The following is an 18,243-nucleotide window of genomic DNA, read 5'->3' as shown; positions in this document are numbered from 1 at the left end:
CCACTGAAATCTCTCAAACTCTTTAATCCTCTCTCTCTCTCTGCAAATTTCATTCTCTATCAATCTTTCTACACTCCTCTCTCTCTCTCTCTCTCTCTCTCTCTCTCTCTCTCTCACACACACACACACACACACACATACACACACACAGAGCAACACAAAGAAAACATATGGGCTAAAGAAGAAAAGAATAAGAAAGAAGAATTTGAGCAAAGAGGAGTTGAATTTGAAGAGTACATGTAGCATTGAGCTTCTTCCATTCTTCATCTTTGTCTTCTTCAATTCCTACGACTCTGGGGCCATTCTCCGCCTCGTAGGTGAGTTCTTTGTTTCCTTTAGTAATTTGCATTGATATTGTTACCACCATGTAGCCTCAGGCACGAGGAATCAAAGCCTTAACGTCTTAGGCTATGATTCCTCTTTAGCATTATTTAATTTCTGATTTTTGTTCTAGAGTTCATGTGATTTTCGTTTCATTTTTTACTATTGGTTAGGAGTTCTAGGAAATTAGTTTGAGATTAAGAGAGAAGGAGTGAAGATGAACAAAATTGGTATGTTTGAGGTTATTTGGGCCTTCACAGCCGCCAGAGAGGATTTCTGGCGCGACGGAGTAACAGGACTGGTGAGAGGTGAGAGAGACTTAAGGAAATTTGAAAAGATGTGATCAAAATTAACCTTCTGATCCTTTCACCCTTGGCGTGTTTTAGGCTTGTGAACCTTGGCCCATTGAACTTTGCTTGCACACTCCATCATATACACTACACCCCCTGCCTCCATCTTCTTTTCTTCTTTATTTCTTTATTTCTTTTGATTTTGTTGTTTAATATCATTTTCATTATTTTCTTTTAATACATTTGTATACTTTTGAACAAATTTTATTTTGCTTAAGAAAAATACTTTGAATAATAAATAATCATTAGTTTTTAGGATAATTTTCAATTTGGAATTTTAGAAAATAACCAACATGTTCATATTAGGTTAGTTTTAATTTTGAAATTAACACGCACGATAACACTTTGATTTCCTTAGGTTTCTTAAAATTAAAAATTCATGTGCTTGATTCATACTCAGACCTTATCCCTGATTGATGAGTTGATCAAATTCTTCTTTGATCAACTAATCATTTGACATGTCTGATTCCCCTGTCCAATCAAGTGATCAGAAGTCTCTTGATCACTTAATAGAACTAATCCTCTATATTGACATTGCAATGGATCTCAACTCAAGGCATGTTTCTGCTGCAAGAATTTGAATTGACTGGACATCAAGACGGGATTATCCTTCAAGCACCATAAAAATAATCTTCTTCAGCACTTGTCAGTTATGATGCGGAACGCCTGACCCAGTTGTTCAAAGTATTCACCTTCACTTGTAGACTTTAGTGGAATTCATATCAAATGATTTTCAAGTGTTTTTCCCAACTGACACACTTCTTCACCACAGACAACACTACAAGAATCATCTAGAATACTTCCTCTTTGGACCAAACACTATATTCTTTAGACTTTCATACATTCTTTGGGTTAATCACCTCGTGGTTAAATACTATTCTCTGAATCAATACTCATCATGCATTGCCCTGTAGAGCCCCATTCTCTAGAAAATCTTATGCATTACCCTATGGAGCCTCATGCTCTGGCAACCCCCCCCCCCCCTTTCTTGTAGGTCTTGATCCTTGGATCTAGTAAAAATCCTATAACCTTACATTGGCCACACCATCTATTGGTTAACGCCACACTCTTTGAGTCAGATACACTTACCTTATGGATCCAATAACATACACCTTGGTTCAAACAATATTGTCATACAAACAACAAGCAATTCCTTTCGCATTTCTTCCCAACTATTTCCTCATTGCACCATTTCTTTTATAATTCAAACAACACTTTCTTAATACAAGCAAATTTTCTCTCTTTAGTTCTATGCAAGCAACCCTTTATTTTACTTTATCACACAGATCATTTTCAAAACAATTTTCTTTCTCTTCATAAAAGAATTGTTATAATATGTTCCTTAGCAGTTAGACAAAAGCTTAGAGCATCCGAACAAGGATCAGAATCAGCTAACGTCTACACACTTTTAGGATACGATTATAATTGTTCCCTAAAAACAACCAACACATATGTATTTTCTACCATGATGTACAGAGCTTTGATTTTCTCATTATACTATGAGAATACGTAGGCGCGAGGGTTCAAATCCTTGGTGAGAATACTAATTAATAAACTTATTTTTTCCCTTTTCTTTTAGCATTCGTAAGTAACCTTTAGATAGTAACACTAATTCAAGCAAAGAACAACCAAAATGGTTCCTGTTGAGTACAACGGATGTGAGGGATGCTAATACCTCCCCCTTGCATAACCGACTTCCTTACCCTTTTTCTCTTCCCCTTAGGTTTTATCGATATTTTCCCTTTTCTTCATAAGTAAATAAAGTTCGGTGGCGACTCTGTTGTATCTTCGAGCATGCGATGCGCTCATGTATTTTTTGCGATGCGGCATATCCATACATGATATTGTTGGGACCACACCATCACTCAAAATTCACACATGATTTCAAGGATTATAATCAAAGTCTAACAAAATTTGGATTCATATCAGCACACACACTCACAACTTTTCACACGTATAAACTCCCTATATAAGTAGACCCACTGTTTCATTCCATTCCATCTACACTTTAGTAAAGTTATTCTGCATAAATTCTAAATTGCTCGGTTTTCTAACATAGTGATTCTAAATATGAATAACTATATGCTTCCTTAGAGATACACATGGTTTCTGTAAGATTTCTTTAACCTTAATTTCACCCCACCTACACTAAAGCTCTTAATTATATACTTACTCAGAGCTTCCCATTAAAGCTCTGAGCTAAGAGTGCTAAGCTTCCCTTCATACCTAGCAACAATAGCAAACCCAAAACATAACAGAACAAAAATAAAAGCAGAAATCCCATCTAAACAGAAAGAAAGAGAACTAAGAAATAGAGAGAAAATAGAGCAATTCAAATAAACCTGCGTCTAGCCGGATTCAGTTTCGTCGGACTAGCTCTGGTCTTGTAAGTCAATTCATATTTTCCATAATTTCTTATTACCATGTTGTTCTCCTTGATGTGCTGATCAAAAGCCCTAACTCAATTGCTTAATTTGTTGAACCATGGTTATTTAATTTGGTTTTTGAATATCTATGGTTTGTGTTTTTTTGCTCTATGTTTGTCTTTGTGCATTCTATGTGTGTTGTGATTAGGGATTTCTTTTCAGGATACATGAGTGCTTAGAGGCCGTCTGGATTTGAGGGAGATTTTGAAAAAATGGAGGGTGGATTCGAGATTATAGGGAAATTCAGTGGGGGTTCATGTTGGTATTTTTGGGTTTTAGGTGGTAGCTTGTCGGAGAAGACGGTGGCACATCCTCCCTGGTCGGTCAACCAACATCTTCTCTGGTGGATGTTAGAGCGAAGAAGATGAAGATGGAGAGGGAGTAGAGAGAGAGAGAGAGAGAGAGAGAGAGAGAGAGAGAGATTATGGGTTTAAAAATAAAGATAGACAATTGATTTCTGAGAAATGTTGGAGTAGGGTGTTTAGTTGTTATTGTGGTCTCATGTGACCGTATGAAGCAAGACAAGAGGCAACCTTTGGCCAGTTGTCTTCCATGCAACCTATCCATATGAATTAAATCCCATGTGTGTGTATGCATAGTATTCCATGCACTCTCACCCTCAACCATGTGATTGAGTTAACTCATCCAATTTGCTCATCATGTAGCAAGGATTAAGTCAATATTAACTCTCCTGTGGGCCTTTCCTCAATGGGCCAGCGCCCAGTCTCCTTTCCGCACCCCCTTGGATTTCTTTTCATGCGCCCTTGTATGGGTTTCCTTTTATTTTTATTTTTGCGCCCATTTCCTTTTTATCTTTTTGTTTCTTTTTTATTATTTTTGCTTGTTATGATTAATTAACCTTAATATAACTAATTAATATTTTAAATAAATTTTAATTAATTAATTGATTGATTAGTTTATTTTAATTAATTAATTGATTGATTAGTTTATTTTAATTAATTAATTGATTAGTTTATTTTAATTAATCATTTTGTAATTAGTTTTTATTAAATTGATTAATTATTTGATTAATTTATTTTAAAATTACTTTGTTACTAAACTTTAGATTTTCTTTTCTTTCTTTTTTGTGTTGTTTGATTTTATTTGCTTATTTTATTTCTCATTATCCCTATTTAACAAAATGTATCTCTCTCATTTACTTTCTAATATTTTTTACCCGTTTTCTTTTATGTGTCTCTTAGACTATAATTAATCAAGAATAGCGGAAAAATAATCATTTTCAAAAGAAAGTAGAACAAAAATATGCTTGATCCAAGTCTTTTTCCAAATCAAATTCAATAGAATGCAACACGAGTGATTGACCCAACGTTAAGTATCTCTTCAAGTCAAATCATTTCCACTATCAAAATTCAAGCATTCAAAACCATTTTCCCAATTCATCCGTCAACACAAATAAACGTCTAACCCAACATCAAGCTCTTTTCATAATCAAACTCAAAATGACTAATTCATACTTTGACACTCTTAATAATAATGAAAGAAAAAGACTACCTGGGTGAAAGGTCCAGTCATAGTCCCGAGTACTAGGTCCAAGTAGAAATCGTTTGTAAGTCATAAATACTTTGTCTTTCACCAAAACACAAGCATGTCTCTTTTTTGTAATAAATGGATAGAAAAATAATACCTGGGTGAAATGTCCAATCATAGTCTCGAACACTAATCCTAAGTTGTAATAGTTTGCAAACTCAAAGTATTTGTCTTTCATTCAAAACACTTGTAAATATTCAAATCTTTTCGCATCAAATTGGAAAGAAAAAGACTACCTGGGTGAAAGGTCTAATCATAGTCCTGAATATTAGGCTCAAGTGGTAATCGCTTGTAAGTCATAAATATTCATCTTCCAAAACCTAAAATGTACTCAAACAAATCAAACATATTTTCCGCCCTTGCGCGACTTCGAAAATTTTCTTTTCATAAACGAGTACGCTTTATATATATCGATGTGAAATAAATAAAGGTTTCCACCTCCAAGAGCGAGCAACAAGCAAATGTTTAACCACTCGATATGTCTAAAGTGCCACTCCTTAAAAGCAACCAACAAAATGTTCTTTGCTACAAAGAACTATGTAGTCTTGAGTTCTCCATCGCACTTGGAGATACATAGGAGCATGATTTTGAAATCTTGTCAGACACAATAATAAAAAACCTAAAAATATTTTCATTCTTTTTCTCGCTCAATAAGTAGAAGATAGCAAATTAACATCATGCTAACATCCAATCGCAAGTTTAACTAAAAGGTTTCCGTTGAGTACAACGGACGTGAGGGGTGTTAATACCTTTCCCTTGCATAATCGACTCCCGTACCCGAATTTGATTGCGACAACCATCTTTTTTTCTTTTAAGGGTTTTATCGATATTTTCCCTTTCCTCTTTTGGAATAAATAAAGTTTGGTGGCGACTATGTTCGAATTATTCTTCTGCGAGCGTGTAAACACCCTGCGACGGTTCGTACTTTTCAAGATGCGACACTTATGACTAAGTTTGCTCATTTTGCATAGTGTTCCATAGGAGATGATGTCAATATATATGTTTGGTCTCATTATTGGGTTAAACCAGGTATGAATTATATATATATATATATATATATATATATATATATATATATATATATATATATATATATATATATATATATATATATATATATATATATATATATATATATTTTCAATTCAACTTCTTATATATCATAATTTAGAGGACCTATTGGATCAACATGATCAATGGAATGTGGATATTTTAAAGCATTTGTTTCCTCAAAACGTGGCAACTAAAATTCTAGATATTCTCCCTCCCGATGGTAACAGTGGAAGAGATATTTTTTGTTGGCCACCTGATAAAAAAAGGTGAGTATATTTTTGCATCAAGTTATAAATTTATGTGTAACTTTGAAAGGAAAAATGGCGAGGAAAGTTGGATGTTAATATGGAAGCTTAAAGTCCCGGAACTAAGAAAGACCTTTATTTGGTTGGTGTATTATGATAGGATAATGACCAATAAGAGGGAAAATAAAATAAAACTACGAAGGTCTTATTGTAGTCATTGTGTAACAAAGGTGGCATCCATTATATATGTTAAGTTATTATATATTGACTTAATTTTCATAATTAATCAATATAAAAGTTGAATGGTTAGAATATATATTGACTTAAAAGACCTTTCACTCAAACTAAAAATAAGATTTTAAGTTATTATATATTTACTTAAATTATATATTATTATGTGATTACATAACATCATAACAGTAAACTATATATTAACAGTAAACTATGTCATGGATATGTCATGGATGTAGATGTAGATGCAGAAAATAAAGTTTATATTCTAAACCATAAAAAATTCATAAGTAATATAAATTAAATTATTTTTCTAACTATATCAATGATTCCATACTATAAGCACAAATGATGATTTTTTTTAAATAATCACTTTTTTCAATTTAAATATCAAAATAATCAATTTTTTAAAATAATTACTAAAATAACCACTTTTCCTTACTGATGCGTCGGTTGCACTGCCGCATCCAATAATTATTCAAAGGAGGCGTCATTGGAGTTGGCGCATGCTCCCAATGGCATTGCATTTAGGCGCCATTGGAGTTGGCGCATGCATGTGTGGTTGAGTGTGTGTGTCCATGCATTTGGTGCAGGCATGTGTGTGCTTGTGCCATGTGTGTGTGGCGCCTAGAGCATTGGCGTATGCATGCATGGTTTCATCTATAAATACTATGCGCATCTCCCATATTTTTTTAGACAACTTCTTACCCTCCTTTCATTTTCTTTTAATCTCCTTCAATTTTGTGTTCTTTAAACATGTCTGAATACATTCACAAGAGAAATGTCGATTTAATCTTTTCAGCAGTGCAACCTTCGATAAAGATTCGACTTTGAAATATAGAATCGTTCGAACGTCTTAATCGAACGTTGAACCGTTGGTTAGATGGAGAAATTGCATATGATGAAAGGATTAGAAGAATTCAATGGCTTGAGTTCACGCTCAACCAAAATGGAGAAGTGCGTGTATGGGTGGATATTAAGACTGACAGAGACGTTCACAGGATGATGTATAATATGTTCAAAATTGTTTTGATGGTTGTAATTGCTTAGTTATAGGAATGGTATTTTATTTGTTATAGTCGATTGTGTTATTATTTATGTGTTGCTTGTGTGTTGAATGTGTTGTATTTATTTGTGGTGGTATTTCTCCACAAAGTTATCATATGAAATAAATGTTGTTTTTAATATAAAGCAAAAGAGATACAGTTAAAATTATCTTGTTGTGTTTGTTCCAACATTGGGACAGTTAGTATGATTGTGACGGGGCTGGCGACATGAACTACATAATCGAACCATTTTGTTTGTCGTATCCATTTCGGTTTGAATACGGGTGCTGTTTGGGCGGTCCTTTTTCTTTCTTCGCATTATTTCATTGTGCCAGAGAATGCCCCCTTGATATTCAGGTCAATAATCCTCTTTTACTACCACTGAAAAGTTAATTTTGTAAACATGGGATATGCTTATGACTTTGTAAAGGTCAATAGTAAGTAGGATGGATCCCTTCGAACCTTTGAACATGCCGCAATGACATGGGAGCATGGCATGCGAAAGGCTTGGAACTTTCCGCAGTAGCACCAACCTCTATCTAGTTCCACTCTATATTGTCCCATCGGCATGCCTTCATTGTGATTCATGGACTCAACAACATTGTACCAACCGTTAGTACGGTCAAACATCGTGACCATGTGTGTGTTAGCTTTGGTAGTTTCGTGTCTAATGAATTTTATTGAAGCATCACTGAACAACTGCCCAGATTGTAACATTGAACTCCATTTGGAACGTCTGATCTCAAACATCGTCCCTAGCTTGGAATATGTTGCTTGCACTAAAGCGGTTATAGGTAGGTCTTGGATGCCTTTGAAGATAGAGTTCATTGATTCCACAAGACTTATTATCATGTGGCCCCAACGTTGACCGTTGTCGTATGCCCTAGCCCACTTCTCCAATGGAATATTGTCGATCCATCGTATTGCATCTGTGTTTGACAATCTGATGTCTTCGCGGTAGTGTTTGAAAGAAGGTTCTGTTAATGCATAACCTGCGTTGACAATCTTCTTCCACAATGTTTTGTCTTTGATCTCTCGCATAAAATTTTGAGCGATATGTCTAATGCAATAGACATGCGGCGACGGAGGATCCTGTCAGGAATTATCAATGTTTTTGTAGGCACTCACTATTGAAGGGTGTCGGTCAGAGATCAAACATAAGTTAGGTTGAGGAGCAACGTGCAATCGGAGATTTTTTAGGAAAAAACTTCATCCCTCAATAATCTCCCCTTCAACTAGGGCAAAGGCGATTGGAAAAATATTATTGTTACCATCTTATGCCACTTCCATCAGTAGAGTTCCTTTATATTTCCCGTACAACCATGTACCATCAATTTGTATAATAGGTTTACAGAAAGCAAAATCTTTGATGCATGGTTGATACACCCAGAAGAGACGGTGGAATATTCCATTTCCAATAGCACAAGTCTCGTCTAGGGTATACGCCGATAACGTTTCCAACTTGACAATAGTCTATGGAGCATACTGTTTAAGAGCCACCAAGTATTTTGGAAGTTGTTTGTAAGACTCCTTCCAATTGCCATACATTTTTTCAACCTTCTTTGTCCTAGCTACCCAAGTCTTCTTGTATGATGGAGTATAGTTGTATTGTGTTGCAATATGCGAGATTATTTTACTCACCTTTAACGACGGATTGTCGCTAATGACAGGCAAAATTTCATCTCATATTAACTGAGAGTTAAGTTTGTGATGGTCTTGCATTGGGTTCGTGAGCATGCATGTGTGAACTGGACCCATGGAACCAATCTCCCAAGAATCACTCCTCTTCCGGTAAGAAGCTGACAACCGGAAAAGGCAGCGCTCATTTCGACAATAAATCTTATACCTCATTGCATTAGTTTGATCAACTCTATAATCAGCGGATAGTTCCATGTGATACTTTTTAATGGCTTTTACACAGTCTTCTTTTGTGTGAAATGTGTCTCCTTCTTTCAATGATCTTTGAATTTGCACATAAGGATTGTAAAATATATCTGATGAAGGTTCATCGGCACCCAAATTCAAGCTTGTCATGTGTTGAGGTGGATAATATACATGACTAGCTGGTAATGGCTCCTCTTCTTCTTCATCGTTCACCATTGAATCAACCAATAACTCGGCTTCTTCTTTTTCCTCATCAACAACATTGACTTCAGCTTGTTCGTCGTCATCAGTTTCACAAAATACTTGTGGTTGATCAACAAACTGAGACACTTGTTGTTGTGGTGGTGGTAATATATATATATAACTTTATATCGCTGTACCCAGATTGTTCATGATTGACAAACATATGATGAGCATCGTCATCATCTCGAATCTTCAACTGATAAAACTTTACTTGGCTGTCTGCAGCAAGTAAAGTTTGGGAGATTGGCATCAACAAAGAGTCGATGTCCAATGGGATTATTCCGACTGGAGAGACTTCACAAAAAGAGATGTGTCGTCATTGAACGAATCGACGCCAACACATCTTAAACTAACCAGTCATACAGGGTGCTAGGCCAACTCAACATTATATGGCATGGTTTAGGTCGGTTACAACGCCACAATTTGTGTCTGAGCCAAGGTATTTGATTGATCCACACCAACTAGCTTAGTCATCATACGCCTAACAACAAATCCCCGTCCAAGAACAATGTCAACCCACCCAAATCCAACGACTAACCTCACGCCATCACCCTACCATATACACCCAACAACCAAACACCCAACCTCGCAACACATTCATGCCACACATCCAAACTCAAAATCAAGAATCAAACCCTAATCACCAACAACCATACGCAGCCACCACAACATTATATAACATGGATGATTCATACGATTCAGCGTCTTGCCATCGTAGTCCCCCACCAATGACCACCCAAACATCTCATCGCCACAACATCCAACCATTGTTTGACTATAGTACATCCCAGGAACCATTGATTCATTTCCAAACCGATTCAATGTTCCAATTCGGGAAACCATATCGTCCATAATTCACCCAACCATAACGACCCAACTACGACAACATGGGCACCGAACTCAATTACGGAAGTGTCGTTGGCGACAACTCCCCCCAACTATTGGGAACAAATGATGATACATCTATCAAAAATCGTTGGACCTTCCACCGGACCTTCACACTAGCCACCATTGGATCATGCCAGCACTCAAAGACCCCAAACACCTCAGGAAAATCGTGGGAGACCTCGAAGACAAACTAACACACCTGGATGTGGAATAGGGGGTGTTTCAATCGGGTGGATCATTGAATTTCTTGTCAATTCTATATAATTTTTCATTATAATATAATATAATTTTTATTTTCAATATTTCATTTAATTAATTATAAATTTAATATTTAAAATTTTTTTTAAAAAAAGTGAAAGGAGCATGTGCCACATGCATTGGCGCATACACTATGTAGTGTATGCATGCGCCAATGCTAGTGGCACCAAGGCATGCATGTGTCAATGCATGTGACGCCTATATGCATTGGTTTTGCATGCATGCGACATGACTCTGGATGCCTCCTATATAACTTAGTTGGATGCGTCAGTTCAATTGATAAATCAGTAAAAAAATGGTTATTTTATATATTTTTTAAAATTTTGGTTATTTTGATATTTAATTTAAAACATTAGTTATTTTAAAAGAAAAATCACAAATGATTTATGAAACTAAATTTTGCATAATATACTTAAAAAAATTCTTCACCAAACGACATTGTTAACATTTTTTTACTCTTAAACTTCATATCCAATGTGAGGATTCTAATGAGTCTTATAAGAAAACACTTATAGAATAGGTTAGAATGATCCATGTCATCATCTAAGGCAAATCTAAGTTATCATAGTTAAAAACTAAATGCAAAGCAGCTCAAATAGTATATTCCCACCCAATAACTTTACACAAATACACTTAAATTTTTATTATATTTCAACTTAAAATTTAAGTTCATACAACTGAACCGAATTATGCAATATCTAAACATCCCAACGTTGACCATAAAATTATATTGTTATATGGGTTAGTCCTAATCTTAATTTTTTGAAAGAGCAGGTGAACACATTGAAAAGAAATTAATTTCAATACAAAATCTATAACAATTACTGGTAATGCTAAGAGTGCTCTAGAAATCATGTTGCACTACTACTCTGTAGAATATATAGTTGGAAAACCAAAAAGGCTATATTGAATTTTGTGAGGAATTGAAAGGTGAGGTTAGTTGCGAGAATGATAATTTCTATTGAGAGGATATTTTACAAGTTTGTTTCTTTGCTTCTATTTATTTTTCTTTACAAATGATAAGTTTTCCCAATTTATAAGTTATAAGTAAAATTTCTACTTTATATCCATAGATTATTCTAAGACAATTCAAGACAGAGAGAGACTTATACACACTTCTCTCTACTAATTACATTTATTATTATGACTCCATTAATCTATTTTTACATCTCTTTGAAAAAAAATTGGCTATACCACTAAGATAAGACTAACAAATGGGCTTATCATATTATGGATCAAATCATGGTTATAATTCAACACATCATCTTAAATTTGATTTGTCATTCCATGTAAGCCTCTTAATTTGATAAAGTCTTCATGCTTGAGTAATTTAGTGAAGATCCCGACTACTTATCTTGAGACTTCTCATATTAAAGCTGCACTCTTTTATGTAGTGATAGCGTGTATCAATATGCTTGCTAGGTCATGAAAACAGGATTCTTTGCAAGAGTTATGGATGACTTGTTATCCACAAAAATCTTGCTCGGTTCCTCTTGTAACAATCCCGATTCTTTCAAAAGATTCCTAAGTCACACGATATGACATACACATAATGCACACTACTACAGATAATATATTTTATGACAAATCTCTTACTTCGACCAACAAATAACTGAGGTATATTTCTTAGGCGTGCCATGTTTAATTATTTTTTTAAATATAATCTATCCACACGATGTTTTGAACCAACCGAGAAAATAGATGTATCAGGGTTCATGCTTTGCTACCTAGTTACTGTCTTTTTGTTTTTGCCTTAGGGATCAAGTGTTATATTATTTCAATTTGCATCTTTCCTTTTTTAATTTCTTTTATATTAGTAAATTGATCTTTGTTGGATGAAAAATAATTACTTGATACAAAATAAATTTAAATCATTTTTTATAAACAAAAATATGGATTTCATTCAATTAATTATTTAAATTTCCCATTGTTTCAATTGACCTTTATTTTTCTATTCATTTTTATTTTATTTTAAATTTATCTATTCCCTCGGTTAGATTGCTCAACAGAGGAAAAATATCATTTGCATGAATTTTCCAGAATATAGTGTTTTTCTAATTTTTTTAATTTTAAATTTATCTAATCTCTCGGTTGGCTCTAATAACCGACGTGAAAAATCTTGTGTATGTATATTTCATAGAACTAGACTCTAACTTTTCGTTTACCTTTCAATACTCATTTCATCTTCATCCTCCTATGAAATAGAACAACCTAATATATTTCTCTTAAAAAAAACTAACCCTAGGTAATTTTTATCTTCATTAAAATGACCTAACATATTTTCCTTAAAAAATTAACCCTAGGCAATTTTTATCTTCATTAAAACGACCTAGCATATTTCAAAACTGAGATTTCATTGTTGTTTTCGAAACAACATATCTTCCAACACATGTATGTATTCGAACATCAACTCTTCAAACACGCATATGTTTCCTCCCTTCGGACTCCATTAACGCAATTAAATGAAGCTTTAAATGAAGGAAAGATAACCAAACTCAAACGAAACTTCCTCAACCATTGTCATACCTTCTTCATCATGTTTTCGGTATGTAACCCACTTTATCCATGCACATAACTTAGAAATGTTAGATTTTGTTGTTGTGAATTACTTATTGCTTATGGATTATGTTGAGAGAATTTATTATGATTATGTTGATAAAAATGAAAATATGGTTTTCCTTTTTAGTGTTGATGTTGAAAAAAGTTCATTTGTAACATGAGTAGTGAAGTCCGTATACATAAGTTAAGTAAAGTAGATTTTTTTGTTGTTGTGTCAAGTTAAATGTTACGAGGCTATTCTTATGAAGTGCTCTTAGAAAGTGTTGATGTTGTGTTGAATAAAATGTATCATATGTACCATGAATCTCACATTAGGTGTCTTTTTTATATATATATTAAGTAAAATGTTGTTGTCGTTCTCATTAAGATTGACCGAACACTAGAGTAGAAAGAAGATTGGTTGAAGAAGATGAGCGGTGAAGAGAAGGTGGTTTTCACGGGGTATCGAGGGAATCGGTAGTCGTTTCCACAGATGACGCCATTGTTTTAAGGTGGAACGAGAAATATGTAATTTCGAAAAAATAAGCTCTTTCGAGGCGATGAAGTGAGTTCCTGGTAAGGTTGACACTCCAAGGTTCAAGTCAATGAAGTAAAAGAGATATAGTTTGAGAGTGAAAGTGAGGTAATACTTTAAATGATAGGTCGTAAGGCTTATATATAATAGATGGTTAAAATTGTTTCCATCTAACCCGGTGTGATAATATACTAGTAGCTGAGATCAACTACTCGAATTTTGGTCAAATCCCACATATTTCTTTGTCCGCTAACTAGATTCTACAAATTGGATCTCATAATTGGGTCTTCTTCGGATCTATAGCTGATCCAAAACAAGACTTTTGATTGTTAGTGGATCAGAAGACTATTCTCCCTTATACTATATAATTTTAAATCGAATTGGATAAATAATTTATTTACGTTTGGTTATGGTTTTCTTCTTTTTATCTTATTCTTGTTAATTTATGATTTATATACACTATTATTATTATTTGTCTCAACATCATTATTTATTTAATTTGTGTGATTGACTCCATTTTACCAATCCCTTTGAAGTTGAAAGGCTACAAGCAACTGAAAGAAATTTATGACTTTTTAAGTTATAACAGAACGTGAGTAGTAATTGCCCTTACTAGTTGAAAGAAATTACAAGCTACATAATTTCAGTTTTCTCAGTGTCAGCGCCCTATATTCTGGAGTTTTTTAGTTACACTTGTAATTGCTTTATCCCTTTACATAGCTGTTTCTTTTGGTGGTTGGTTGAGACTTGCAAAAGCAAAATAATCACGTTTACCACTACAACCATGAAGCAGCTGGCGTTGATGGTGCTAATCACATGAATCATATCATACACATAATTTGGTCCCTTTTCAAATCTAAAAGTTCCATTCCATCTTTTAAAACATCATAAAAGTATATATAAAGACTATAAAAATTGAAGAAACAAGATTGCATAATTGCGTAACATGTGTCATATTAATGACAAACACGGGTACATAAGACACTGAACACACACGCCATCAATCTGAAGTGTCTATGCTATAAATAATTGCATACTGAATTACATGTGTCTGTATCGTATCAGTGACAAACATTGATACATTGGACGCTGAACACGCCATCGATCTGAAGTGTCGATGCTATAAAAATACACTATTAGCCTTCTTAGGGAAAAGAGAAAGAAAGAAAACAAACAAACAATTGCTCATCTTTACTAATTAATAAATTAGCTGACATATACAAGGTCATTCAAGAATGCACAAAAAAACCAAAACCTAAGACTTAGTACAAACTACAAACCAACCAAAGTCATTCATGTCATTTGAATGTTGATTGGTAGTTGAAAGAGCATTAGCACAAGAAGAAAAGTTCCTGCAGTCACTGAGACTTTAAGCTCTTTCCGTCGGACAAAACGAGTGTAGTTGATATTTACACCTTTCATGAAGAACTAGAAGAGATTATGTTATGACGAATAGTCGGCTTGTAGAAAACTCTCGTAAGAAGTTCCTTTGAGCTTGTTGGCAACTTCATCCCAGTTTTTAATGTGTTCTGATAATGGTCCTTTATGTATCTTTACTTGACGGCTCGTTAATTTCATTACCGGCAATCCTAAAAACTCTTGCACCTCTTTTAGCTTCTGCAATATAAACCGAACTGATGAAATTGTTTTTTTTTTTACGAAATAAAACAATTTACGAAATGTTCATAAGTTGTTTTGAGCTATTTCCGCAAACTCTACATTATAGCTTATAAATACAGTTTGACATTTTAAACATTAACAATTATATGATAAGCACTTATACTATAACGAGGCTCTTACGGTTCGATTTCTGATAAGATCCTCGTAGTACAAAATCATATGTCGTGTGGTGTTGAAGTATTCTAACGCTGTTGCAGCTTTTCTCTCCATATCATTCAGATCAGCCAGCAACGACGTCGAATTTACGGTAGGCTTGTACTTTGAAAGCGTATCAGCCTGAAAGAAGCCGAGTATGAGTTTCATTTTCGGTATAAAAAGAAAAGAAATGAAAGGAGAGAAGGATAGGAAAAGAGACCTCTTCTTTAGAATGGACATGAGACTTATGAGTGCCATTCAATAGCTTAGCGTAACGGTCATACGAATTGGCAAGCGTCGATACCACTCGGCGTAACAAGTTTCTCCGGAAAAGAAAAATGACGGAAACGCCTCTGCAGTTGAAGTAATCGACTATTTCCTTAGGGTGCTCCAATAATCCCTGCATAAAACTAGAAATGTCTTAATTCTTTTATTACAAAATATTAATCTTCATAACCTATGCAACAAATGATAACTATCTATGCATTTGTGTAACCATAAGTTATGTCACACCGACACCTCAGATTACAGACGTGTCTAGGATCGGACATAACACCAAAAACCTGTGGTTACATTCAAATATTTCATTCTTTTCAAATTACTATCGGTGTTAGTGTCAGTGTCGTGTATGGTGTCTGTATCAATATTTCATATATACCACGTGAAGGTTCGTAATACAAAATTCCAAACATTGCAATCAAAACAACTAAGCCTTATCATGTTGCATGAAAGCATTGCATTACCAAATATTGAATTCCATGACAATTGACTTCTCATGCACTTATGGAATCAACTTAAGAAATACTTTTAGTCCCTTTTAGAGTAACCAATGTTCTTGGACAGAATCAACTTAACTATAGTTATAGTCCTCTTCAGTATCACTGATGTTCGATTTTTTTCCTACCGTTATTACTAGCTAGCTACATTGTAATTCCATTTTGATGTCGCTCGATTGTTGTATTGTCATTCCATTTTCATGTTGGTGTAACACGCATTCTGAATTAAAATTATGCCAAATGACTTACACATCAAGAAAGAAACTCGCCAACGAAAGAATGAAATTTGCGGAAGACTAAAGTGGGAAATTTTACCTGATTAAGCATCCACTTCAAGCCAATTGCAGCAGAACACTCATTCTTGGAAGCACTATTGAGCCAATCCAAATTGTAAATTTTATCTAAAGTCTTAACTATCGTAGATACATTTACTCGTCTGTCGGGAACCGAAAATATCTCCCCGTTTGAGCTTACATTCATATGACTATTCAAAAGGGTCTCAAACCAACCACTTCCCGATCTTTGATTCGTCAATATAGCAAACAATCGAATCGGATTTCGAGCACACTCACTCCTACCAACAAAAACAACAAAATTTAACAAGGTCCAAATTGTAACAAAAAAAAAACATGAATTATAGAAACAAAGTTCTGATTACCTGTTAAAAGACACGGGATTAGGATAATGTAGGTTAGAAATCTCTAATAGGTTGAATATGTTCCTAGAAGGCTTCTCAATTTGTTGCAACTCAAGAAGTATAGTTCTAGCATGAATGCTTGTTTGCTTCAAACAAACATAGAATACAAAAACACCACACACCATTGAAAACATCAACAAAGACATCCTTAACAACATCGGTGATTTCTTCTGAGCCTTTATAACAAGAATGTCCTGCAACAAGATAGATCATAAACCTGGAGGTGAAAATTGATTAAAGATAGAAACTTTATGAAAAAGCTAAACATGCCCATTAAATAAAATGATAATTAAATGAAGATTAATGGGCCCAAATTTAGATCGAAACATGCAGAGGTAGCTCAGAAATTAATTATTTTTCTTCTTCTACAGTGATTGAAAGATTTGAAATTGGAACAAAAACATAAATAGAATACAATAAACACATTGTTTGTTAGAGAACAAAGGACAAACATTTTTGTTACAGTAAGTAATAAAGGACCACAAACACAAACACAAACACAAGAAGTACTATGTTACCTTGTTGAAGTAAAACATGTCTTGTACTACCATTGTTGAAGTAAGAGAAGTGAATGTTTGAGAGGCAAAGATTGAGGTTTGGGAGTTTGGATCTTGTTTGTGTTTTGAGGAAGGTGCTTTGAAGACGTTGAAAAAAGCACTGTTTTTCAGTTCTCTCTTCATTCCACTTGAACAGAAAGTAGTACTGGAAAGAAACATATTTGTTGAATTTTTTATTCTAATTTACTGTATCAGTTCTAAAAAAAGAATATTTTATATTTTAAATAAATAATTATAGACGAGTGAGGTGGTCCCTTTGTGCCTTTAGTAATTTTTATTTTTTTTAAATAAGGAAAAGGAAAGGTTACTTTACTAATTTTCTTTTGTTAGAGTTTGAATTCAATTTTTATTAATAAATATTCTTTTTTATCGATATTATAAATGAAAGATTAAAATTGAATATTCATTTTAAAACACTTTTTATTGCAAATGATAGGATGGAATGGGTAATGTTTTATTTAACCGATGTATTAATTAATTACTATGATCCTTTTGTTTTTGAAAAAGTGATTTGTGAAATTTGTAATAATGGGAGGTGGAAGCAGCATGATGATGTCGTAACGTAACTTAAACGGCATTCAGTCCCGCTCTCAATGTCTGACGCCAGGAGGTTATAAAATTCATCAACTTATCGATTAAGCTTTTACCTCTTCTCTATTTTGACTTTTCATTCATTTATTTCTTGTTTTTACGTAACTTTACTTTAGTTTGATCTTTTCTACATTGTATTACTCTTCTTGTTTTAATAAATAAAAAGTGTTATATATATATATATATATATATATATATATATATATATATATATATATATATATATATATATATATATATA

The 18,243-nt window shown here is 33.9% G+C and overlaps 1 protein-coding gene across 2 annotated transcripts; it reads right to left on the bottom strand.

Moving 5' to 3' along the window:
- Positions 1–14,566: 14,566 nt before the first annotated feature.
- LOC127074467 (uncharacterized) lies at positions 14,567–17,563 on the bottom strand. Of its 2 annotated transcripts, none has more exons than XM_051015794.1 (6): positions 17,373–17,563; positions 16,816–17,071; positions 16,473–16,731; positions 15,602–15,781; positions 15,367–15,522; positions 14,567–15,183 (listed from the first exon to the last, which is right to left on the bottom strand). In XM_051015794.1, the coding sequence occupies exons 2-6, from the start codon at positions 17,010–17,012 to the stop codon at positions 15,010–15,012; spliced, it is 966 nt and encodes a 321-aa protein (XP_050871751.1). In that variant the 5' UTR covers positions 17,013–17,071; positions 17,373–17,563; the 3' UTR covers positions 14,567–15,009. The 2 variants fall into 2 exon arrangements, with proteins under 2 accessions (XP_050871751.1, XP_050871750.1); XM_051015793.1 differs by having other exon boundaries at positions 16,816–17,048; positions 17,373–17,562.
- Positions 17,564–18,243: the final 680 nt, after the last annotated feature.

This window comes from Lathyrus oleraceus, chromosome 4 (genome assembly GCF_024323335.1).
Source record: "Lathyrus oleraceus cultivar Zhongwan6 chromosome 4, CAAS_Psat_ZW6_1.0, whole genome shotgun sequence".
NCBI classification, from domain to species: Eukaryota; Viridiplantae; Streptophyta; class Magnoliopsida; order Fabales; family Fabaceae; genus Lathyrus; species Lathyrus oleraceus.
This window is presented reverse-complemented; position numbering and strand designations above follow the sequence as displayed.

Bases quoted from the DNA above. Each gene is read 5' to 3' on its own strand.
- LOC127074467 (XM_051015793.1), bottom strand. From the start codon at position 17,534: ATGAAGAGAGAACTGAAAAACAGTGCTTTTTTCAACGTCTTCAAAGCA. The intron at 17,049-17,372 runs GTAACATAGTAC...ATCTTGTTGCAG, and splicing joins ACATGTTTTACTTCAACAAG to GACATTCTTGTTATAAAGGC. The intron at 15,184-15,366 runs GTAAGAGCCTCG...TTTATATTGCAG, and splicing joins ATCTTATCAGAAATCGAACC to AAGCTAAAAGAGGTGCAAGA.